The 25,188-nt window shown below is 35.7% G+C and overlaps 1 protein-coding gene across 3 annotated transcripts in view; it reads left to right on the forward strand.

Moving 5' to 3' along the window:
* Positions 1-4,661: 4,661 nt before the first annotated feature.
* The window catches only part of LOC117400374 (protein virilizer homolog), a 64,815-nt gene continuing 44,288 nt past the window's right edge, over positions 4,662-25,188 (forward strand). For 2 of the 3 annotated variants that reach the window (XM_034919201.2, XM_059022458.1), the window contains exons 1-6: positions 4,662-4,796; positions 18,547-18,659; positions 21,009-21,095; positions 21,846-21,894; positions 24,189-24,357; positions 24,444-24,563. In XM_034919201.2, the coding sequence (XP_034775092.2) occupies positions 4,719-4,796; positions 18,547-18,659; positions 21,009-21,095; positions 21,846-21,894; positions 24,189-24,357; positions 24,444-24,563 (616 nt within the window). In that variant the 5' untranslated portion in view covers positions 4,662-4,718. The remainder of the gene's footprint in view (positions 4,797-18,546; positions 18,660-21,008; positions 21,096-21,845; positions 21,895-24,188; positions 24,358-24,443; positions 24,564-25,188) is intronic. The other variant, XM_034919204.2, reaches the window with a different exon arrangement.

Here is a 25,188-nt window from a genome sequence, read left to right on the forward strand (position 1 = left end):
TTTTGTCACATGCACACTTTGACCAGTCTTGGCCATAAAAGCCTGTAGCTCTTGCAAAGTTGCCATTGGCCTCTTGGTAGCCTCTCTGATCAGTCTCCTTCTTGCTCGGTCATCCAGTTTGGAGGGACGGCCTGATCTAGGCAGGGTTGGTGGTGCCATACACCGTCCACTTCTTAATAATCGTCTTGACCATGCTCCAAGGGATATTCAAGGCCTTTGATATTTTTTTATACCCATCCCCTGATCTGTGCCTTTCAACAACTTTGTCAAAGTTCTTTTGAAAGCGCCTTGGTTCTCATGGTTGAGTCTTTGCTTTGAAATGCACTACCCAGCAGAGGGAAACTACTGGAACTGCTGAATTTATCCTGAAATCATGTGAATCACTACAATTTAACACAGGTGGAGTCCATTTAACTTGGTGTGTGATTTTGAAGGCGATTAGTTACACCTGAGCTAATTTAGGATTGCTATTACAAGGGGGGTGGACCCTTATCCAACCAAGCTATTTCATTTTTTATTTTTAATTAATTTTCTACAAATTTCTAGAATATTTTTTTCACTTGGAAGTTGTGGGGTAGGATGTGTAGATAAATGAAAAAAAAACAACCTATTTTAATGCATTTTAATTCCAGGCTATAAGGCAACAAAAGGTGAACATTTTGAAAGGGGGTGTAGACTGTATATATATATATATATATATATATATATATATATATATATATATATATATATATTAGCTCAAAGAGCCAGCTGCCCAACGTTTCGATATGTTGTACATATCTTTCTCAAGGGAGCCTGTGTTTGAATCAAAACATTGGAGGTATTTATAGGTTTTTGACGGCATGACAACTACTTGTTATTGTTTACATTCAAATCCATGATTTATTCTTACATGATGTAATGGTGTTCTATATATTGTGACATCATTTTTACTTCTATCGTTGAATCTGTATTAATTCTAATTAACACTACTTTATATAAACTTATATTTTTATTATGTCATGCAATGCTGGCTCTGAGGATCAGTCTAGATTTGGCCTCCCCAGCGCATCAGCATGCACAACTTTTGAATGAATTTTGTTTTATTTATTTAAATGTTATATATTTATTGAAGTTAATTAGTTCATTCTTTTCTGTTGAGTCCCACTGGCATAATCGTGTTCAGCCTATTTATCCATTTACTTTCTTTTATTCTTCTATATGTCGCATTGTCTAATTTGAGCTGTTCTAATACTACAAACTTTACATCATTTATGTCATGTCCCTGACTGGTGAAGTGCTGTATATATAATACCATCAATGTACAATTCTGTATTTTTGTACTATAATGCAATATCATCAGTGTATTATTACGGTTGTGCTGCATTATAGTACCATAATAGGTCATTATACATTGATGGCATAGGATATATACATATATTATACAATACCATTGTACGTCCACACTGATACCATAATACCACCATACCTTGTTCCAAAATCCGGTGGTACAAGTATTATGGTAAAGTTATGTAGTCAGTTTTATTTAGTGTATGAGAATAGCTGCTAGTCTATGTAGTCAGTTTTGTTTATATATATATATATATATATATATATATATATATATATATATATATATATATATATATATATATATATGAGATAGAATAGCTGCTAGTTTATGTAGTCAGTTTTTACAAGAGCGACTGCAGTCTTCTGAAGGAGTAGCCACTACCACGTAAAAGGTGTTTTGACGACCAGTTGCCCAGACACTGAAATCGGTCAATAAAGCCAGGTTTGGTCATCCATCAACTTCATCAAAGCTGGGAAAGCCAGAAAAGAAGTGCCACCAGAATCCTAGTGCCCCCACGTCGACACCTGATATACACGATGAGAACTGCGGTCACTGGCCAGTCTTTGACCAGCGAGTACGTCGTAACTGGTGCCCAAAGGGTGTGTCCCGATGGAGGTGCTCCAAGTGTAGTGATGGAAATAACAGTGATCCTTCCATTTTGTAGTGTAAATAATAGCCAACTGAACAAGGTCTTCAATTCATTGCTTAGCTATCAGTCGCAGTTGAAAAAAAAAAAAAACATAATTCCGATTTGAATTCTGTTATTTAAAAAATAACTGAATTACAATTGTGGCTGATAGCTAAATATAGTATTTCAATACTTAATCAGTTAAATTTCAATTTAAAAAAAAAAAAATCAAACAAACTTGTTCTAGGCAGATTTGCAATGTTTTATGCATAATTGTTAACAAACATTTTTAAAATCGTTCTTTTATCATTAACTGGCAGATCAATCAGGTCCAGTAAAAAAAAAAAAAAAGTCAGTTGTTCTTATTTTTGAGGCCCGGAATCAGAATCTGTAGTGAAATATTTTTTTTTATTATCTATTTCTATGAGTGACAGTTAAAGGGTTAAAGAAATTAAACTAGGGCCCCCTAGTGGCTAATATAGTAAAAGTACTCCTACGCAGAAGGAAAGGTGAGCCAAGCAGCATGATTTGAATTTGCTGATCTTGGCTGGGGGCCCACACAGAGCTCTGTATTGGCCTTTGCCATGGGTTAGGGAGGTTATTGGAAATAGTTAACCTCATTGTACTTCCGCATCCCCTAATAAGGCTAGGCTGAGCACTCAGGTCTAGGGTTAAGTAGCTTATTATTAACGTTTTGTCTGAACAGAGGTTACCCCTTGGATCTTCAGTCCTCCTTATTGGGGTAGAACTGAACAAATATATAATAAGTACCATAGACCATGCATGAAAGTAATTTAAACGACTACACTGTTGTATTACAAAGAAAGAACAGAGGAAAGAAAAAAAAAATTAGTTCATTTTACATTCTCTGCATGTTATGCAAGAGGCAAGAATCATCTATCCAAGCTAGGAGACATATTGCATACATTACAGCTGAACCAACATTTTCAGGGGATGTTGACAACACCACATTGGTGACAGGCTCAAGCTAAAACCATGACACTGAGTCTACACTAGTGACAATTCATGTTGCTTATATTGATAAAAGTTGAAAGAGAATAATGGTATGAGTTGGCACCACTGCTTGTGCTTTTAACCACTTTTTAATATTGGCTTTTTCTTCCCCATTTGATATGTCCAATTTGAATGTTGCCTCACAGATACTGATCAAGTGGACAGAATCTTTGTTCCTGGTTTCAAACCAATCATTTCCTTTTACCTGCAGACTCAACAGGATCCCCAGCCAAGAACTGCACCTTGCTGCGAGTGGTGCGAGGATTTCTCAGCGTTGAAGACAAATAAAAGTGGGTAAAGTGGAATAACAGATAAGGCAAAGCTACCATCTCTGGTAGTTTAATGGGAAACTTAAGCATGTGAATGATTGTCATTACAACATAGTCACATCATAAACAAGCGACTTATCAACAAAGAATGCAGAAAGGCAGCATACCTCACAGGCTAAATACGAGACTGCTTGGGTACTGCTATCTGGAGGCATAACAGACAACCATCAACATAGAGAATTCATGAAATCAAGTGAACGAGACTCCCCGACAGCCCTTAAGGGGGTCATGGAGTGTGGCAATGCCAGTGTAAAAACTGTGTAGCTAGGACTGCTGTGATCGCAAAATGAAAACCAAGCACATATTGAAAATTAATTTGAAATTGCAAATATTTTGATACTGTTTATATAGTATATAATATATTCAAATTTATTATAATTGAATAAACTACAATATCATAATAGTAGTTATTTTTGTATTAATCCTAAAATGTTTTTAAAATTGTCTACCAAAAAGCTCTCCCCACAAATCATATGGCTACATTCCATGAAATATGAATTCATTTAAATTGAGAGCAACTAAAAACCCTACCTAACCTGGGGAAATATGGTCTCTTCTTCAATAAATATTGCTTACTGTACAACATAATACAACTGTACAGCATGGATTAAACATGTTCAGCCATTTCCCTGTTACCATGACACTTCCTCAAACCCCTTGTGATGTTATTTCATCCAGCAGCAAAACCAGACTTTTGTAGATGTACTTAAATCTTGCCTTGTGATTTACCAGGGTGGACAGAGGTTTACTTAATACAAAACACCCAGCAATAAAAATGACTCCATACAACTGCTGTAAAAAGCCTTTTCCTAATAATTGGATGTCCATGTAACAAGGTATCTGCAGTGAAGAAACAGGAAATAAAGTATAAAACTAGGCAGGAGTCCTGGAAGCCAGAGGATTGTTCTACTGTATCCCACTGCCCTGTTTATTTGCTCCACTTCTGTCACCATTAAGCACCCTACTTCTGAGTAAATAAAAAGGAATGGTTCATATCTACACAGTGATGTAAATATAGCAATATTAACTAAGATTAGACTTTATTACTGGAAAACTGAGAAAATATAAGACTGGTGTAGTGTTATACATAAGGTAAGAAAACGGCTTTAATTTGCGCAGCTGTAGACTGCAAAACATTTATATTGTCGCTCTTGCAGCTGTCCACGAAAGAAAATGAATAGAACAATTTAAAAATAATGCCCCCGGTCTCACACAACAAAACTTGTAACATATCGGTATTTTAAACAGGAAAAAAAATAATTAAAAAAAGGATCAAGAAAAGTCAACCAGCACAACTTAAATAGCTTTGCAGTGCTGTAACAATACATTATTGCAATCTTTATGTTGGAAGACACAATTGTTTCCAACACTGCCCACCGGATGTAGTTTATTTTGTATCCGGAAGTACAAGGTTATGTGTACCAAGAACATGGCGGTTGACTCTGCGATGGAGCTGCTGTTTTTGGACACTTTTAAACATCAAAGTTCAGAGGTATGATAAGTAACTTCCGATTTAATTTTTAAGCATTGGTGCATTACATTGATCGACATATTTATGGTATTATCTGCTTGCATGTTCTGGTTTATCAAATTGGTTTGAATTTCTCAACAGCGGGATGCGGATTTGAGACTCCTCTGTTTACTTTATGTATTTATTACCTTCTTGCCGAGACATCTAAATGCATAAGCTGTGCTAAATGTGCTTTGGTATACTCAATCTTGTGATATGCATGGTAAAAGAAAAGTAAAATCATATTTTTCCTGGTGTGCAGAACGCGATTGTCTCATGCACCTCATCACAACACACAGTTTGTTTATTTAGCAGACACAGTCCACTGACTTGGCGGTAAGCAGTAGTCAGTATATCGGAAGTTTTCTGTTTCCTGTTTAAATAATTAACGTTATTAAATTGTATTTGTTTTTTATCTAAGTTTATCGATTTTAAAAGTACTGTACATCCTTTTTATAAGCCATTTGTAATTTTAAATACTGTTGTTGTTCATGCCCAGTACCTCCCCCAACTCTGTTTCTACTGTGCAAGCAAAGCTTGGCATATTTACTTTTTGAAACCGCAAGGTTCAATTATACCGTTAGAATACAAAACATGTTTACACAAAAAAAGGAACCCTTTCATCTGGATCTTTAAGAAGTTTAAAATACAAGGAAACATTGAACGCTTACGATAAACAGCGTTCCCTTTAACTTAGTTTTTTAGATACCGAGAAACTTGCTGAGGGTACATTATCAGTGAGAAACTTTTGGCCTCGCATCAACTGTTTAATATATTATTTTTGTTGCATTATACAATTTTGAAACAATATTCTGACAAGTATCTCAACAATTTTATAATTTGCTTTAATTTTAAATATATACAATACATTTATTTTGAATCATCCTATGATTGTGTGTGTCATATATATATATATATATATATATATATATATATATATATATATATATATATAATGTATGAATATTTTACTTTTATGAAGCCTGTCTGAGATCATATTATAACTGCACCCCTGTCAGTCAGTTTTTATCATAGATACAGACTGCATGCTTAACTGGTGGTCTACATAGGATTGCTTTATACTGTATAAAACACTGGCGTCTGCACTGCCTTCAATTGTAACCATCTTGAAAAACCTAACATTAAGTTCTGACTAAAAAGCATAGAAATCGAATAAAACCACACAATAGTATTCTGACGACTCAAGCTCTCAACACGATGGATGACACTGGAGACAAGGTGTGCAGGGCTAAATGACAATAGTTTATTGTTTTGAACAGAACTCAATACCGTCCCGAGTCCCTGTATGGGCCAGGACCACGCCACCAAAATAACAAACTTCCCAGCCACTAACTAAATTGTAGCCCCCCCCCTCCCTGTTCCTTAAGCGCTCCCGACCTTAACACAACCCTCAGCATCTCTCTTTCTGATTTGCCACACCTCAGACTCGCTCTGTCAGTCAATCTCATTATCTGTCTCTCACTCTATCTTGCCCACTCTCTCTCCCCCCGGTTTCATGCGTCCCAGGTCTTTATACCCCTGCTGTTCCCGTGTCCTTGTCCAGTCCGGCCAATCGCAGCTGTATCTTACACACCCACCAACCAAATAAATAAATCTAGGTGGCGTGGTCTGAACCCCAACAATACACGAAACACCAAAGCACAGGACAAAACAAAAGTCCAACAAGGTCCCCTTCAGTTGGCCGGGTCGCTACAGTATACTCAAAAGTGTAATATATCAAACTAAAATTGGATATATTAAACTAAAACTAGTTGGATATAGTAATAGTTTGATTTGTTATTATACCACACTTAAGAAAAATAAGAAAAAAAGGCTGTGATACAATACTGTGATGCTATACCTTAACCACATATTAACCCCACACAGGCTAACCATTATTATTTATAAGCTGTTACTAGCTTTTCAATTTTCACACATTCTCTTTAAAAATATGGCCTAACTGAAATATCAGAATGTATGTGAATAGACATCTCGTAGTAAGAAAACCCGATTTGTCAGGAGCTACGAGTCCCTGAAAGATTTTTCCTGAAAACTACATTCTTACTAGTAACAATGTACTGTCGGTCAGTCAACAGATAAAGGTGTTTTGAAAAAACAGCTTATTGCTGGCATTACAATATACAGACTAGTCGAAAACGAGGGGCATTATTACAAAAATATACAATTTTCATAAAATTACAAATTAAATACAATGTTCAGGACACTTCTCTCTCCCATGTGTAGTTTCATCTGCAACAACGCAGACTGGTTTATGCTGTACTTGCTGTAAAACTGCTTGCATGTGTTTCTCATATGCCCTGGAAAGATAGAGGTGCCTTGGTTAGAGCAGGGCTCTTCAACTAGTTTTTTTAATTTAAGGGGGCCATATTAGGGAAAAAAGTAGGAGCAGGTGGGCCAGAGTATTTTACTGTGCACATTTAAGCAATAATAAATATTATATAACTTTTAATGTTAATATATTGAACAGAACTTACACATTTTACCATATGAATGGTACTTTAATAGAACAGTGTGAGAATTTAACGGAGTATCATTACAAACATTTTAAAATGCATGTGACATATTAAGTATAAATGTTAAGTGATCAGTGCTTCTGCTTTTGAGCGTCTAACTACTGTGCTCTCTGGATACGTATTTCCAAAAGCTCCTTGTTTGGTTTCAAAATGCCTTTTCATATTGTATCCCTTAACTACTGACACACAGTCATTGCACAATAAACACATTGGCTTTGCGTTCGGTACAGTTGGTAAAATAAATATTTATTTGTCCACCTATTGTTGAATCTACAATTTTCTAGCTAGAGTAGAGAGAGCCATGTTATAGCAACACGAGTATTAAAAAAAAAATAAAAAAAAATTTTTTATGTATAATTTTTATGTAGTGTTAAGGATAAATTAGAAATAATAAGTTATAAAATTAAAGGGGGGGGGGGGGGGGTTTGGGTAGACGATGGTTTATTTCAGGTACTTTTCCGTATGCAACTCAAATTAGTCCACAGAATAGAACTCTCGCAAAACAACTAGTTGCTTTTTTAAACAACTCGACTTACACGGCACAAAGGCAGTGCCGCAGCAGAGACAGACAGTCCATCAGAGTAAACCACCTGTTTTCTCATTATCCAATGATCCAAATAAACATACAAAAAACGTTTTATACAAGCGTCATCGCTGGGCTTCTGGGTAGTGTAGTTTTCAAAGCAATCCACTATTTTTTTATAGCAGAATAACAGCGGAACTGTTTGTGCAGTTTTTTTTTTTTTTTTTTTTTAACGGTGCAGATGCAAAGCAGAATTCCATTCCCAAAATGCCAATTCCGTTCCAAATGCCTAATTCCGCGAATCCGCAATCATGGAAAATCAGTAGCCCTACATTACCATCCTTCTGTGCATAATATTTCTGTATTTACTAATACTGTACTAGCGAGTTGCTGCTGCCATATTGTTCACTCTTAATAGAGTATATATATTTACAATTAATACATAATTGTAGGACTGGTAGTAGAAGTTAAATGTAAATTTACTTCTGGCAGATATTTTACGAAAAGCAGCAGCTGCTTCTCTGTTACCTCTGTGCTTTCGTCTAAAGTCAAAGTATGGAACCTCGACTCTCGCAAAGCAATCTCAATTTCTGACTCAACTGGTTCATTTAGTGCATCCACAAACTGACAGGCATAGTTTTTTCTTATATGATCTGCAAACATTAATACCCCATGCCTTTCCATCACCATCATAAAAAAAGGCAGATACAGTTTTCACATGACAAACGAGTTTAATTATTGCCACTATTGTAAAATAAACAAGCAAACAAATCAACACAATCCTACATGTGCAGACGAGATGGCACACAGTCTCAAATGCAAGAAAAAATACCCTATTAAAATGTGAATAAAATTAATAATAATAATAAAAAGTGTGATTCTTGCTGACCTCAACATTAGTTTTGTATCGTTGTTAAAAGACAACTGAAAGCCTTGGATCAGACCGTATCCAGAAAAGCGTCTTGGAGCATGCTTTCGGTTGTTTATCTTTTGTGCTTTACTTTAACTCGGTAGATGGACTGATATTTGCATCACCAGATAGAATTAACTAGTTTTGCTTCATAAAGTCGAATAATGCTGTATAATACTGATAAGGTTACGTTAACATACTGAATTATACCGCTTTGTAGTTTTCTATATACTGACAAAACTGAAAAAGATTTCAAAATGTAACGTGAAATACTGTACTGATATTACGGCTTCCGGTAGACTTTTGTGATATAATTTTATATTTTGATTACATGATAAATAACATTTCTAAATTATGTTCATGTATTTTTTTTTAGATGCAAAACTTTTGGCCATATTGTATATAGCTTTTTATTTGTTATATAGTTTTTGAAAACTTACTGACCTGAAGAAACTTGTTTTTCTTTTTTATTAATTTGCGTACCAGTTGGTAAGCTGAAGTATGGCCCGCTTTCTTAATTTTCTTTGTTTGCTGTAATAAACACAATACAACAGGTTTTAGCAGTGTGTTTATGTGTAAGTATGTAATAACACAAGCTTAATAACAAAATGATATGTGAAATAATATTTACTTTCATATGTTTCATCCTTAAGCTTCTCTGACTCATTTATCATTTTTTGGTATGCTTTCTTATTCCCTCTGCCAAGTATCACCCAGAATGTTTTCACGCAATGTATGAGGTCAACCTTTCTATCTGTAATAATTAAGAATTTGTCGTTTAATAAATTGGATGACAGGAAGATTTTTTTTCTGTATTAAATACAAAGCATACCTGCAAATTACAATATCCTTGGAAAATAAAATGCAGTGTTGTGGCCAGAAAAAACAATTTTGTGCATGATTTGCAAACAATGAACTGGGTGCAAATAACTCATTTCGTTGTACCTTTTCCAAAGGCTAAAATAACCATTTTGTGCTTTGACTGGTATGTATTTCCATACATAGCTTCAAATGCACCATTCAAATCATCAATTGTTTAAGAGTCGCCAATTATGTTTTGTATTTTCGCCAGTCCCCAATTTGGTTATGCACAATTGTATCGTTTTAATGAACTGGAGAATCTAAGGACAGATCGTACCAATTTTAATATTATATTAATGGTTTATTGTGAAGGCTGGTATTGCTTTGAGTTGAATACTCTGGAAATGCTGTATCAATTCTAGCATAACACTGACATGGTTGATTCGCACAGGAGTAAAAAGACTGAGGACGCTTGAGTTTGAAATTTTACAGAAGGTCTCGATGAAAAAATCAGAGGACCTCTGAGAATTATCTGGGATAAAAAAAAATGGACGGTTCACATGGGACTAAATTTCACTGATGTCATAAAAAATTCTGTAACCGCCAGTTTATGTGGTGATTTTTAGTTCTGTGTGAATCAGGCTAAAGACTGCACTGTTGTGAATTTTAGTCTAGAATTTTACATCTTTTTGGCCCTAATGAACAATGGGTCAATTGCAGAGTACCACTTCAAGCAGATTAACTTTGGGACTAGAAAATCACCAGGAATTGAACAAAATTAGTCTCAATTGCAGTGTACTATCAGAAGATCCAGTTAGTTTAGCTGATCTGATCAAGTGGACAAAGTTATTCTGATCATGGGAACCAACCCATAGACCGGTATATAGAAAATATAAACCAGGACTTTGGACATTTTGAAGACTCATTTTCTGTGTGTTGTAGTGCAAATAAAATTGACCACATTATTTCCTCCATTTTTTTTATATAGTTTATTTACATTATCAATTTTTTTCCCAGGATATATTTTGGTGAAAATTCACTATTTGTTCCGTTCTTTATATCTATAGACTTAACACAGTTTATTGTTATTATAAGTTAACTGTATTATACAAATACAATAAACTCCCCACACAGTCTACACAGTAGAAACGCAAGGATAAAAAATTAAAGTTCAAGGTAAAACAAAAAAGGTAACAAAGTAGAGTACAATATGTGTAATGCACAATGTCCGATATTGTAAGCAGAACAATAATAAAAACAACCTATAAATGCACTGTATTATTGAAAGTATTTAAGTGTAATTTTGCCATGTAAAATTACCAAGTTTAACTGATGATCCCACTGAACGTATTCACTTTTGCTGTGCTGCAATTGGAAGAAGCAATGATATTTATGTTAGTCCTAGCAAGTAGATTGAGCTCATTTAATCCCCTTGTCGAGAGCATCAAGTGGCCTAAATTTGGTTGCTGCAATTGACCCAATGTGCCTTGCTTTCTTTTCATGCATATTCATAATCTCGTTCATGCCTTGTGTACACAGGTTTGTTGTAAGCTCCAGACAAAGACAGACAAAACAATCAGAACACTGAACTCAGGAATGACATGTTTCTGTTCAAACAACTTTAATAGTGCTGGGACAAATATTTGGATATTTGAATGAACACTTCTTGGCATGTATTCTAAGGCAAGAATACATATCTCCACAAGAAATCACATAATTGAAAAACGTATAACAACTTGTTTTGCCTCGCACCGATTTACCACCTTGCCAGCATTTGCACCACAGTTTCTCAAATGGCAAGTGAAAAAAAGAGCTCAGTTTGTGTGGGATTACAGAGGATCAACACAGCTGCTCTTGACAGCAAAAAGCATACAGACCAGATTAGGATGCATACGCATAGTGATTTCATCCTAAAGCTGCAGATGCAGGGGATATAGATGTACATCCCTCAGAAATGCCTAACACTTTTCAACACTGGCCCAACTTGCTGGAAAATGTAGATTTTTTTTTTTTTTTTTGAATGTGATGCTATTTTCTGTTATGTGGACAATAATAATTGAGAACTAAAAGTGTATTTATTTTTTTCATTGTACATCGCTTCTTTTGTTTGAAGTTAAATTTGACAGTTTGTGTGCCTCTTCAGCTAAAAAAAGGCAGAACTAAACCTCAGTAATGACGTTATTACTTTAGGAAAAAGTGTCTATGGCCACTGTTTATTGTGAAGAAATGGCAATAGCAGGGAATAAAAAAAAAAAAATGCAATGTTTACTTATGTACTTTTTTTTCCCTGAAAGACGCACAAGAAAATACATGTTTAACATAAACTACATGGCCTCCTATGTGCAGTAGTTCAGTGGGGTGAAGTAAGGCCTTGACAACTTGTTTTATTAGATGTTATGGAGGTATCATTGGCATTGCATTGGGGAAAATCTCAGTTTATCTAGGAAAACATTCACCATTCAAAAAAAAAAAAAAAAAAAAAAACCCTAAACAAACTCCCAGGCATTGATGTAAATTAAGTTGTCTGAGAAAATATTTAAATTCTGTTAGCCTTACCTAATATTTAAATGCATTTGTGCAGATTGACAGATAACTAACAAAGTTTGTTTTCTCATAAGATGTACGGGTATAACTAAAGTTGCTGCTCAAAAAACATGAAAAATACCTTCCTGAAAATGTGTTTTGCTGCTTTCTGCTAAGGGAGCTTCATGTTCATGTCAACCTGATATTAATAAGAATTGAGGTGTACAAACCTGCAATGGAACAATTCCTCATGAAGATATGATGAAAGGAAACTAGGTTGGTGGCATTCTTGCAGGTGTCATCACTGATTGGATTGGTTAAATGCATTAGTACTACTAAGTTATTTGAAATACAATATTGTATATATTGAATATGTTATGCTGAATTACCTGCAAAAATGTTGCATTTACAATTACAAAAACAATAACTTGAGCCACAGATTGAACAGCAAAAATGTGGTTGCCTTCACTTGACAAAGCTTCAAAAAGACCTGTCCAGAGCCCCAGCCCTAAAAAGAATTCCCTGGTATTTGAAATCTCACACATCCCTGATACTTGTTTGAACTTTAAACGGATATTCGAACATGAAAACACTATGTTTGTCCCAGCACTGTTTAAAAAAAAAGAATGACATTGCACATGCAAATACAAAGATCAAAACAATAGCAGTTATGTTGAATTTTTTTTTTGCGGGAGTAATACCACATAGCAGGCCACAACAGGGTTTTCAATTGGTTTTAAAGTATGTGGCACTTACAAGTAGGGCTGCAACGAAGGGTACGTTTTGACCTTCAGAGGTTCGGAACACATTACCTAAGGAAGGTTCGAACCTTCGATGGTACTAATCTGCATAATTTAGTGGTGACATCGCCATAGCTACTTTTTTCTATTTGTTTATAAAATCCTGTTGTTTTACAGGTAATCCATATAAATGGAATGAAACATTCACATGTAATTTAAAAATACTTTATATAAAATAGTAATTTCAATAAAAATATACATTGTTTATTTACATGTAGTTGATGCTACTTGCGATCTATACAGTAAGTTTGCTGCAGCAGCACCAACTGCAGCAGACTTAGGCAAAACAAAGCTTTATTTAACAGTCACCGTTCCAAGCAGGTTATCAAAGTTACATTTTAATACTACTTAAAATATGCATGGTTTGAGCATGTGCTAGACTAGTAGTGGTCTGCTTGTAGTGTCTGACAAAGTACTCCATTAGCGCAAAAAAGGAGCTTTATTTCAGCACTGCGAACAGCAAGGCAAGACACCAAGAAAAATTGACTGTGCATCAAGGCACTCCTGTAATACAAAACTTGCTGAAAATGTGACCGCACCTTTAATTGTGTACTGTTGTAATATGGGAAATGGCATGCTGCAGCTCCCATGCTCAGTGTTATAGAAGTCCTGACAGCATGCAACACAGACAGCTCTTATGATTACATGTTGACGTTTAAATTGCAGCGAGTTTGTTCTGCTATTTACGATATTAAATAAACCACAGCAAGCACATTTCAATACATTTTAGATATTTTCATTAGCTCAATCTAAGAGTTAAATTGAATGAATGGCACTTTAATGCAATCGGGGAAGCTGTAGTACATTTTATTTTTTATTCCCTAAATGTTTTTTTTTTCTCAGCAATACACTTCTTAATTAGTCACAATTGTTGCTATGCGTTCTGCTTTCACCTTAAAATGGTCAGTTTGAGAAATAAACTTGGTTTTCCCTGCAACAGCTGACCCTGCTTTAGTACAAAACTCATGCTACATACTGTTTTTCATTATGGTACCTTCTTATTACTGTGCATGCTCTTATTACCGTGCAATATATCAGCTCATTGTCTAACTAGGGAATCTGCTGCGCAATTAAATCATCCTTAAACTCCTGATGGTAAACAATGTAACCAAATCTATTTTACCATGGAAAGTTGTGGCTGCTAAGAAGATGCAACTGACGAAATAAATCTGTTCGTGTTGACTCAAAACTTTATTTAGGCACTCTACGACTTGACTGGCGAAAGATAACGTTGGTTTATTGGAGTTCACAAAGAAAACATTTTTCAGCTTGATACTGTAACTTTTTCACTTTTTTGTTTAATTATTGAGCTGTTTGCTACATTACAGCCCTTCATTGATATTATTTTCTTTATTTTCACAGCATTTTGGTAAATTTGATGCGATGTGTGCAACACACAAACCTTAAGTGTAATTTATTTTAGTTTTTCGCTATTCTTGTTCTAAATTTCTTGAATGCAACTGTTCATTTTAAGCTACATTTCTACACACCAGTACTCACACACGTGTCACCATCGCAACTGTTGTAAGAAACTGGGGTTATCGGCTGACAAGGGCTGAGCTGATATCCCATCATGCTTTTATTTTTTGAGCCAGAACCATGAGCCAGATTGCAGCAGGAATGAAGAAACATTTGCTCTAATCAACATTTGGGCCGATGGTTCAATCCAAAAGCAGTGTGAAATCGCGCAGCCGACCTGCATGACTCCAGGTCCTGCCTGGGTAGGTTCTGACCCCGGTAGATCATGCCTGTGTGAAAGGGGCTTAAGTTTAATGTTTGGTAATTTAAATGGTAACACTCAATCACTTACCAGCAGCAATGACACATTTTAACAATCTGCAGCTGATAGTAAGTAGTGGTAGTGAAAGGAGTGTCAAAAGGATGCAGAATTGTAAGCAATAAAAAGGAAACTTTAGGCATACACCTGTAAAATGTATAGGCATGTTCAAACCTTATGTTGGTGAAGGTTTTTATGAGAATCCCAATTTTGTTGCATTATGTAAAGTTAATGTGGGGCATGTATATTCTTGCCTTTATAAATAACTGGCCCTTTTTTATACATGTATATGAATGATTTTTTCCATTTTCATTTATATCAAACATTTCCCTTTACAGGGTTACATGTACAAGCAGCAGAGGTTACTTACAGTACTGCATTTGGTGTTTAGCATTAAAACCAGCACTGTGCCCGTATACACACTGCACATGTTCTTGTCTAAGATAGGAATATTGACTCTTAAAGGGTCATTGTGGATTCCCAACCCTGACTTCCATGAAGGAAGTGGAGGCAGAAAATCCATGAGTCAGTGTTCACGTATACTGCAGTACATTTATTGTCTAAATACAGTAAATTGGAAAACAATTAGTCCAAGACCATCACAAGATTGATTTAGTAGCTTTTAAATTAATATTTGTTCAGAAATGTATAAGATTAAGTGCAGATATTTAGGTTGTAATTTGGTCAGGTGTTCTTAGATTCTAACAGTCTTGTTAAACTGAGGGTTTACAAGCTCTGTCTAACACATTTAACACTAGAACTGCCATCCAATTTGACCCATTTTGGATTTAAAATGTTAATTACTCTTCCATTGTAAATTGTATGTGTGTGTCTGTTTTTGACTTTTCCTAAATATATGAATTAAATATCCAGACGGCGTTTGATAGCCAGAATCGCAAAAATTATAAAGTTGTAAACAGTTCTACCTAGAACCGCCACGTGGGTCAATGTGACCCATGCATTACGATATATGTCTTTTTTTTATATAACGGAAGATACTATTTTTTTTTTGTAAATGCAGCAAACAAGACAAGCCCCCTCCTCCTAGCACACGTGTTTTTATTTTTTTATTTTATTTCAATCCTTTCTTTGTTAATAGACTGACTACGAGAGAGAGATTGTGATGATTGTTGATTTGTCAAGATGCCCAGTGAAAGCCTAGTTGCTTATTTCTCAATGTACCTGGGAGACAACAATCCTTCGTTTTGTTCCAGAAATGCAATGGGAATATATCAGAAGGAAATATTTAATCTTGAAAGTAGTCATTTTGATTGGAATACGGGAAGCTTCACTCAGATGCATACAGCAAACTGAAATGACAGGTAGGATAACAGCTTATGTGCCTAATATGAAATGTATGTTATATCCTTTTTTATATTACTATTAGAAAAAAAAAACACATTTCGGTTTTACAGGTTTGTATGTACCAGTTTACACGTGTGTACACAATAGTGTTCAATGGAACTGCATCTGTGTTTACAGCACAGCTCCTGGATGCAGGCACAGTCAGCTGGCAGACGCGTACACTCTTCCATAGAGTACAATGCAGCCGTCATACCGGAAGTAGTGTTATATTTTCTTTTTATGTAGTATTAGAAACAATGATTTTGGTTTTATAGTTTGTGTACATGTACCTGTTTACACCTGTACACGGGTATATGTACATACCTGTTTCTTTTTAAATGTGCATTTTATTACATTTATTCATTGTTTGTAGTCGTGTTGTATATGCGCTCATTTTAAAAATAAAGCCTTTGTTTAATTTTCCATTTAAATACGGTGTTTCTGCGATGCAAATGTTAGATATGATGTTCATGAATAAAACTTTTCAGTTGTATCCGATAGTATGTCTTTAATTTTAAAGCAGTTTAAATATGTATGGGTCACAGTGACCCACGTGGCGGTTCGAAAATCCAGAGGTTCTAGTGTTAAAGGTTTTTGAACTTAAGATGACTTGCACAAAGGTTTTTAATAATCTTTGTTAACCAGTTCAACAACATTCCCATATCGGATAGAGCAATTGATGTCGGATTAAATCATTTATCCTGTGAAGCACCAGGTTTTGTGAAGTATTGCCTTTGGGGAAGTGCTTGAAACCCCAAACTAGACAAGCAATTTTTGTATGTTTGAATATTCTTTAGAACCCCCTAAAAATACATTATTATCCCCTGCTTGGGATGAAGTCCCATGCGAAGTGGATATACCGTGTTGCTTTTCAAATTGTGATTAAACGTGTCCTTGCTGTAATTTTTATACTATCATGTACATACTGTTACTATGTGTCATGGGCATCAACTGGTTTCATCATACTTGTGGTTCTAGTTTAATTTACAGCTGTGGTGGGAGAAAAGGTTGGTTAATAAGAGAGACTGCCCTGTGCAATACAATGTGTGTTATTTTTTTAGCCATCAATTATGCAGTTTCAGAGGACTAGATGTTTCTGACGTTTTATTATACTGTAGGTTGTCAGGTTAAATAAAATGGACCACAGAGCACTTTTTTTTTTTTACTTTCTGTGCTATGGTAATTTATTAGCAGACTGATAGCATTCTGATTGCATAAAGGTAGAATTTGAAATGTACACCAATAAGGTACACATTCTGAAATATTGTAGGCTCTTGTTTGGAATACAAGTAAGCAAGTTCCTGGAAGACATTCCAAAGGACCTCTGAAGAAGAAAACATTTAAAGTGACATGCGCTAGTATGTCAAAGATTTTTGTTCCACCCAGGTTTTGTGCCAGTGTCAAACAAAACCAAGTCTTTGTTTTGGCCTCAATTGTGTTTACATTAAACTTTGGTGTTGATTCTAAAGAATCTTGACTTGTCTGTACCTGTGTAACAGTATTTGGATAGAGACAAAGGGTAAATCCTTGTCTACACTAAAATGTAATATATAGATGCTGTAAAAGGGATCATGAGGTTATCAAAAATAAAATATCCTCTTCATTTCAGAATTTTTAATCCAGTATACTTTTTTTAACATGAACAATCTGCTTTCATTGCGGCTAGCAGTTCTTAGTAATGTTCATCAATGTTAGTATATAATACATATTTAAATTAGTTAATTTGTCCAAAAATAAATTGATTTGTAAATTGTCCTGTACTGTTTTTGAAGCAAAAGCAAATGTGTGTTAGTGTAATTTGCACAAAGCTGCTTTTATTAATCCTCACTGGGGATGCGTATCCTTGGTGTACATACGAATGTCACACTTTAGTTTTGCATAGTGTATCTAGATAGCCGCTTGTCCAATTTATGTTGAACTTGCTGAGGACTTTCAAATTATTGAGTAGGATGTATTATAATGTATACATATTATAATCTTGACCTCTCACATTTTGCATTATATTTTCCCAGTTACCTCCTAATGTGTTACACTCCTTAGAAATGCTGTCTATCAAATCTGTTTTAAAATGTGTAATTCAATTCACTGTGAAGCCAATAATCCTGCTACAGTTTTTATACTTTGTACTTTATTTGAAAAAACGTTGGCATGTTTAATAAGGATGTGGTCTAACTCCTTAAGTACCCTTTTTCAGGCTGGAAAATTTCTCTATTGTAGACTTCTGGTAAGGATCCCAGTATTATTGTTGATCAAATAAGGATTTTTATTTTATTTATTTTCAATAGAAACTCTTTGGTTTAAATGTAGTGGTGTCCTTTCCTGCCAGATTTTGGTTTACAGACTATAAAGACCAAATGCTTTGAAAAATTGTTTTGCATTTATAGCCCATGATTCTTTATCAGTTTAAATTGTGGCTATTAGGAAAGACAAAGTAACCCTTTTTCTTGGCAGTAATTTTACAAAACTGCCACTGCTGCATAATCAAAGACTTCGGTCTGGCTATATTTTCTGTCTTGGCAGATCACAAATGTGGACGTTGTTCGATTTCCCTGTGGAGTTCTTGTTAATGAAGTCCGAGTGATCCCTCCAGGAATCCGAGCTCACAGTAACCTGCAGGACAGCAGGGTCTACGGGTAAGTTTATATACAAAAAAAAAAAAGTCAATAAACTTAGGGCTTGTCCACACTATGCCTTTAAACCGTATTAGTTGCATTTAAGCCGTCTTAAAAGTGCTAAATACGGTTTTCGTCCACACTAGGCAGCATTTAATACCGTACTCGAGAACCGGACTCGAGACCACCTCAGGAGGTAGTCTCGAGTCCGGTTCTAGTTAGATCGCATCAGGTAGTGCTGTTTATCAGAAGTGTGGACGCTGTAATACCAAACTACATTTTTTGTGTATCCTCCAATATCCCAAAATGCTTTGTGGTATGTTTGGCGAAATACTCAGAGCAGGCGTCTGAAGGACTTGCTATCAGTATACACTCCGAACTAGGTATTCATTTTTATTCTTCAAAAAATCTGTCAGGACATCTCTGTTAAACTAGTGGGGAAAATAACAAAAACACAACGTTAAATTAGGTGACTGCAAAAATGAAATGCGAGTTAAAAGTAGGATCGGGGATGAACAAATTACGTAATGTGTCAACTCTGTTTGAAATAAGAGGACCAGAATTAGGCTCAGGCAACATATGAAGGTAAAAACAAAGATTGTTTTGTAATTAACAGCATTTTCTGAGTTTAATTACAGAATCAGCTCAATTTGTTTAAAGGGACTTCACCTGATTAAAAATAAAACCTGAAAACTTCAAGCCCTACCTGTGTGTGTGTGTGTGTGTGTGTGTTCGGATTTACTTTTTTCCGCAATACTTGTTATTTCATTTATTTTAACACATTATTTAAAAATAAAATACAGTGCATGGTGGGATACTATCGTATTAATTTCCAGGGTTCGTTGCGCTGCTGGGAATTGCAACTGAACTATTCTAATGGTGTGTGGACGCAATAAGCCTGACTAAACATGAAACGGTACTTCAGTGTGGACGCTTTGAGCTGGATTAATTAGAGCGGTTTCGAGTACGGTTCTCGAGATAGGTTATGTAGTGTGTACAGGGCCATACTCATTGTATGCTGCATTTTGGTGAATGCATTCTCTGTTTTGCCTTTTAAAAGGCAAAACAGAGGCAATATTAATAATTAGAGCTGCATGAAATTATTTTTTTTATAATTGTTCATTTTATTTTTCACATTTGTTTTTAGTTTTATTAGATAGGCTCAAATAGATGTATATCAATAATAGTATAGTATACTATCATGTTTCAACTGTGTACATATTTTTTGTTAAACATTATCCAACATTTTGACAAACCGATCTAGCACAGAAAAATAATTTAGTTACCATAATTTCTCATTAGCGGCAGTAACGGTAACATACAGTCCTCCACTCTTTTTAATTAACTGCTTATTTACAGTAAATACTGCCCTCTACAAATACAGTAAGATACAATAAAAAATATGTATTTACACTGCCCTACTATTTTGGGTGTGTCATAATAATTGCACATACAGCAATCTACCCATTTAAAAAAACAAGCAAAAAAAAGGAATTGTATTCCAATCCCATTGCACTGAAGCAGGGCTCCACTATACAACAAGCTTGGGTTTTCTCAGTATTTAAACACTAAGCAAAGCAGATTCATTCAAATCCATTCAAACCCAAAACATAATTGGCTCCAGTGCAAAGTTTGCACCACTTGAAATAAAACCAAGAATTAGCACACTAATACAAAATATAAGCAAACAAGCCATATTTCCCCCAGAATGAATAAACAGCTCACGCTTAACGGTGGTATCTTTCAACTCCCATTCCAGCCGACAGTTGCAAAATCTGTACATCATTATTTTGTCACCATTTGCGGCACACATCCCCTCATGCTCAAATTCTTTGCAGCGTTGTTTAATTGTTATGCGCGGTTTAGGTATTTTAGAAACAAACGTCTCTTCTTTTTCATCGCAATTAATTCCCGACTCGCTGCAATTATACATCTGCGCAAGTGCTAGTCAGAGCTTCTGTTTCCCTTCAGACCGTGTCTATGGTAATGACTGAGCTTTGACAACTACGATTGCAAGTATTTAAAGTATTTCTTGTATAAACCTTCCAATTTTAAAAATGTAATTCTAGATTTGCTTTGAGTTTTAGTTTTATTTAGTTTTGTATTTGCATTTTAGTTTTATTTAGTTGTATATGTTGCATTTCGTTATTTTGTGCTATTTCGTATTCGTGAAAAACATGTGGCTCTAATAATAAACATCTATAACAACACTAAATGGGTTTTCCGATGAAACAAAACTAAGTTTTTATAATTGGTAAAGTAAATGCTGTTTGTATAACCTTTAACTACGCATCCTTCAGGGTAAGTGGATATATTTAGTCCAGAAGTATAAAGGAGCAGGTATACATTTTCACTGTGTTCTGTCCCCAGGGAGACATCACCTCATGCATTTCAGCTCGACCTGTTTTTCAACAATGTCAGCAAGCCAAGTGCCCCTGTCTTTGACAGGCTGGGAAGGTGAGTGTTTGCCTGACTGTTTAACAAGGTATTCAAGTATTCTAATTTACACATTTGCTTTGATAAAGAGTTTGCGTTGAACAATTACAGGGCCACGAATCCATTTAGTCAAAACTGATATTTGATATTTGTGAAATAACCTGACACAACTGCAGTACAAAGAAAGATTAACTAACATACTGTAGCATACGAAGAGTGTCAATTATATATCTGGTGACAAACTGTGCATGATGACCTGACATACAGCAAGATGAAAGGGGTTTATACATAACTACAGTTTACTCAGAAATTATGTCGTAAAACATACCAAGTCACATAGACACAAGTTTTAGTTGCTGAAAGCCTTTGCCGAAATGTTTACTTGCCAAGGGGCCCTGACGTGAAAATTACTGAAGTTTTTGCCTTAAGAATTATTTTTTTTTTTTTGTGGTAATGGGTCTACCAGAGGACATTTAACATATTTGTAGTTTAAACATGATATTTTTTGCTTGTTGGTGGTTTTACATCAATGACTAATACAATGCAACAAAAATAGCAAATCCCTTTTTGATCTTCAGTAACATTTTTTAATTAATACAGTGAAACTTTTGCAACTTTGCACGTATTATTTATTTATTGGTAGCATATGATCTGAGTATCTAAATTGAGTGATGTTCTGTTCAAGAAATCTGGTGCATTAAAGGCAAAAGGCAGCACAACTGATGCTCTTTATAAAAAGTGACATTACATTCCTCTTACTGTGTCTTACAGCCTTGACTATGATGAGAACAAATCCATCGTTTTCAGACCAAACGGCAAGGTAAGGTAGTTTTATTTTGTGGACAGCACTTTAGCAAACATTTTTCTAATTAAGGATTTAGTAACCACTAAATTGGAATGTGCCAGATAATATGTTGTAAGACCACACAATGGATTCTACTGTTATTTATCCCAAATGATGTGCTTTATGGGGTTGAAATCCTGTAGGGAGACTGGGATCCACAGAAATCATTTCACATGATATTCCACATCTTGTTTACAAGACAAACATTCTAACCACTACTGCACTGTCACCTAGTGGATGGAGAAGACTGCTGGATGTAGGCTTCACATCTCAAGATGTCAGTATTACAACAGTATATTCTTTGCCACTGTAAAAACACAGCAAGGTGCAGTTTTGCCAGTAATTCCAGCAGATAATTGCCATTGTCAATTCTTGACGTAATAAAAACATGGACTTTCAAGGAGTGCTAACAGAGGTTTCAAGTATTTCCTTTGCTTAGTAGAACTAGTAATTTAATCACTGGTCCAATTTTATTCGACTTTTCTTTGCATGTATTACGTTCTTCAGTTTAAGATATGCAAATATTTCAAAGACAACACTACAGAAGAAACGTTAATCTTGCTTCGTGGAAACTAATCACTTTGTGTGCAGTAGTTCAGAATCACTTCAGTGGTGTAACTGCAATCAGATCAAAGGTACCAGAATGATGCTTTGTATTTTAAAATATGAATATATATCCCAAATTAACACACAAAAACAACCAGATACCATTTATCAGGGGACAATGGATGACCTGGAAACTTAAATTTGAAACAGAACTTGGCTGAATAATCAGTCAATAATTTCTGCTCCTCCAAGATCTAGTCATGCATTCAAATGTTAATAGGTTCCTAAGATTTAAAAGAAATACAGGAATGTATTGTGCATTCATGCTAAAACTATCATGGAGGACAAAGATGAGTCAACCTTAGACACTGCAGTTGTTAGCTTTCCATTTAAAAAAAATAATTTAAAAAAACTAACGAATGGAAAGCTATATTCTGTTGGTCCCTGCCCTTGTTGTTACCTCTCTAATCAGGCCAGTTGCCCTGGGGGTGCTCTGTCAGAAGTTTCCTGCCTCTGCAAACTGAGATGCTTGATTATCACCACTCCCTGTGTTCCCTCCGGCACTAACCTCATGCTCATCATATTTCAGCCAGTATTCCAGTTGGGCGAATCCTTATAACAATGTTGTTTGTTTTGCACTTTCTTTGATTTTAAGGTGGATTGGCAGTGGATTCAAAAAATGTTTAATGGCTGGTTAGAAGTACATTTTTTTTGTAAAGTTTGATAAAGATTTTTTTGTATTGACCCAGTATACTGAAAAAAAGATTAGGGCGGGATTACTTCACTGACTAAACTACTGGAGTTTTACACACACAAGCAGCAGTGTGGAGTAGTGGTTAGGGCTCTGGACTCTTGACCAGAGGGTCGTGGGTTCAATCCCTGGTGGGGGGGGACATTGCTGCTGTACCCTTGAGCAAGGTACTTTACCAAGATTGCTCCAGTAAAAAACCCAACTGTATAAATGGGTAATTGTATGTAAAAATAATGTGAGATCTGGTAACAATTGTAAGTCGCCCTGGATAAGGGTGTCTGCTAAGAAATAAATAATAATAATAATAATACATTTCTGCTAAAACCATTATTTTTTAAACCAGCCGTTGTCCAAAACAAGGCCTTATTGACACTCCTTTATTAAAATTTGATACAGACACAAAACAAGCTATAAGGAACACAACGAAGCAATACACAAATGTCCATAGCAGCAGCTGTTGAAGCCCATGGCTTGTTCTGTGTCTGTAAGAAGTTTAAGTAGTCTATGTCGTTTGGATGAACCACAGCATGTGTCCAAATACCCAAAGCTTTTTGCCAGCCATTGCCCCATAATTCCATTACACTTGCATTAGTATTCTCGTTATAAGGCTGAACACAAACTGCAGGGTCTCTTTTAGGTCTATTTTAGTTTTAACTCTTACTGTCTCTCCGTCTCCATTCTCCAAACTTTCTCCAACTTTCATCCGTCTCCCAGGAGCAGCTGCTTCGCTTTTACATATGTGGCCATATCTCAATTGGTAATTACTTGATTAATTGGGAGATGGCCACATTACGCACGAGTTTTAACTGGATGGGGGATTTTAACCCCATTCAGGCTGTAAAACAATAACAACACACATTGTGTATTAAACAACAAATAATACATTTAAATCATAATACAACACAAATACAAAATACGCACAGGGGTGGGTGTACCCAGCCACACACACTCTTAGTTTTATGCTTCTTTTCAGGTGAACACAGATGGGCTGGTGCTCAAAGGCTGGTATAACTGCCTTACCCTGGCAGTCTATGGAACTGCAGAAAGGGCTCTCAGCCATGACAGGGACTCTCCCCCGCCTCCACCTCCCCCACCACCCCCACCTCAACAGCAGGCTGCTTTGAAGAGGAACCCCAAACATGGTAAGTTAGGAAGGCATCACAGTGAACTAGGAGGGATTGGGTGATCAAGGAGGGATTGGGTAATCAAAGGGTTTGTTTCTGTGCAGACTGGGATAAAGAAGATCAGTACACTGGAAGCCCCCCCAGACCCCAGCCGAGAGGCCCTAGGACCCCCCCAGGACCTCCACCCCCTGACGATGATGAGGAGGAAGCTGTCCCTGAGTCAGGTAGACCTCACTGCGCATTTCAAACACTAGTATACTCTTGCCATTGTCTGGGTATATGTTTGTGTTTAATTGGAGGCATTCTACCAAAACATTCATAGAGTAACTTACTGAAGTCAATGTTCCTTGATGTTAATTCAATAATATCTGTTAATTCTTTCTCCTTCCAAGATGATTTTTATATTTCAAAGTGGAAAGATTATTGCCATTTGTTTTTACCTTCATATCTTGACTGAGCCTGAAACTACGTTAATCGCTCATCACTTATCCTAATTGCATTTCATTCTTGCAGTCACCTACTTTATCGTTGTGCTTTTGTTATTTTCAGTCATTTAACAGAGTTGTCCTGACAGATTTTCTTTTCAACATAAAATACTTGGTACAGAGTGTACACTGATACACTGAAGTCCATTTAAAATCTCCTTGATTTGTAGCAAAGAAAATTCTTAAACCCAGTCTTTAATTTGTAGCTTTCTCTTTATTAAGATGCAGAGACAGCTTAACAACTAATAATTAACATTTAAAGGGAGGTAGAGAAAAATAAAACCCAAAAAGTTTGAGCCTTACCCATGTACAATGCCCTCCACCTCTAGGTACAGCCAGAGTAGAATATATTCCCTACATTGTG

The sequence above is a fragment of the Acipenser ruthenus genome, chromosome 4, assembly GCF_902713425.1.
Source record: "Acipenser ruthenus chromosome 4, fAciRut3.2 maternal haplotype, whole genome shotgun sequence".
In the NCBI taxonomy this organism is placed as follows: Eukaryota; Metazoa; Chordata; class Actinopteri; order Acipenseriformes; family Acipenseridae; genus Acipenser; species Acipenser ruthenus.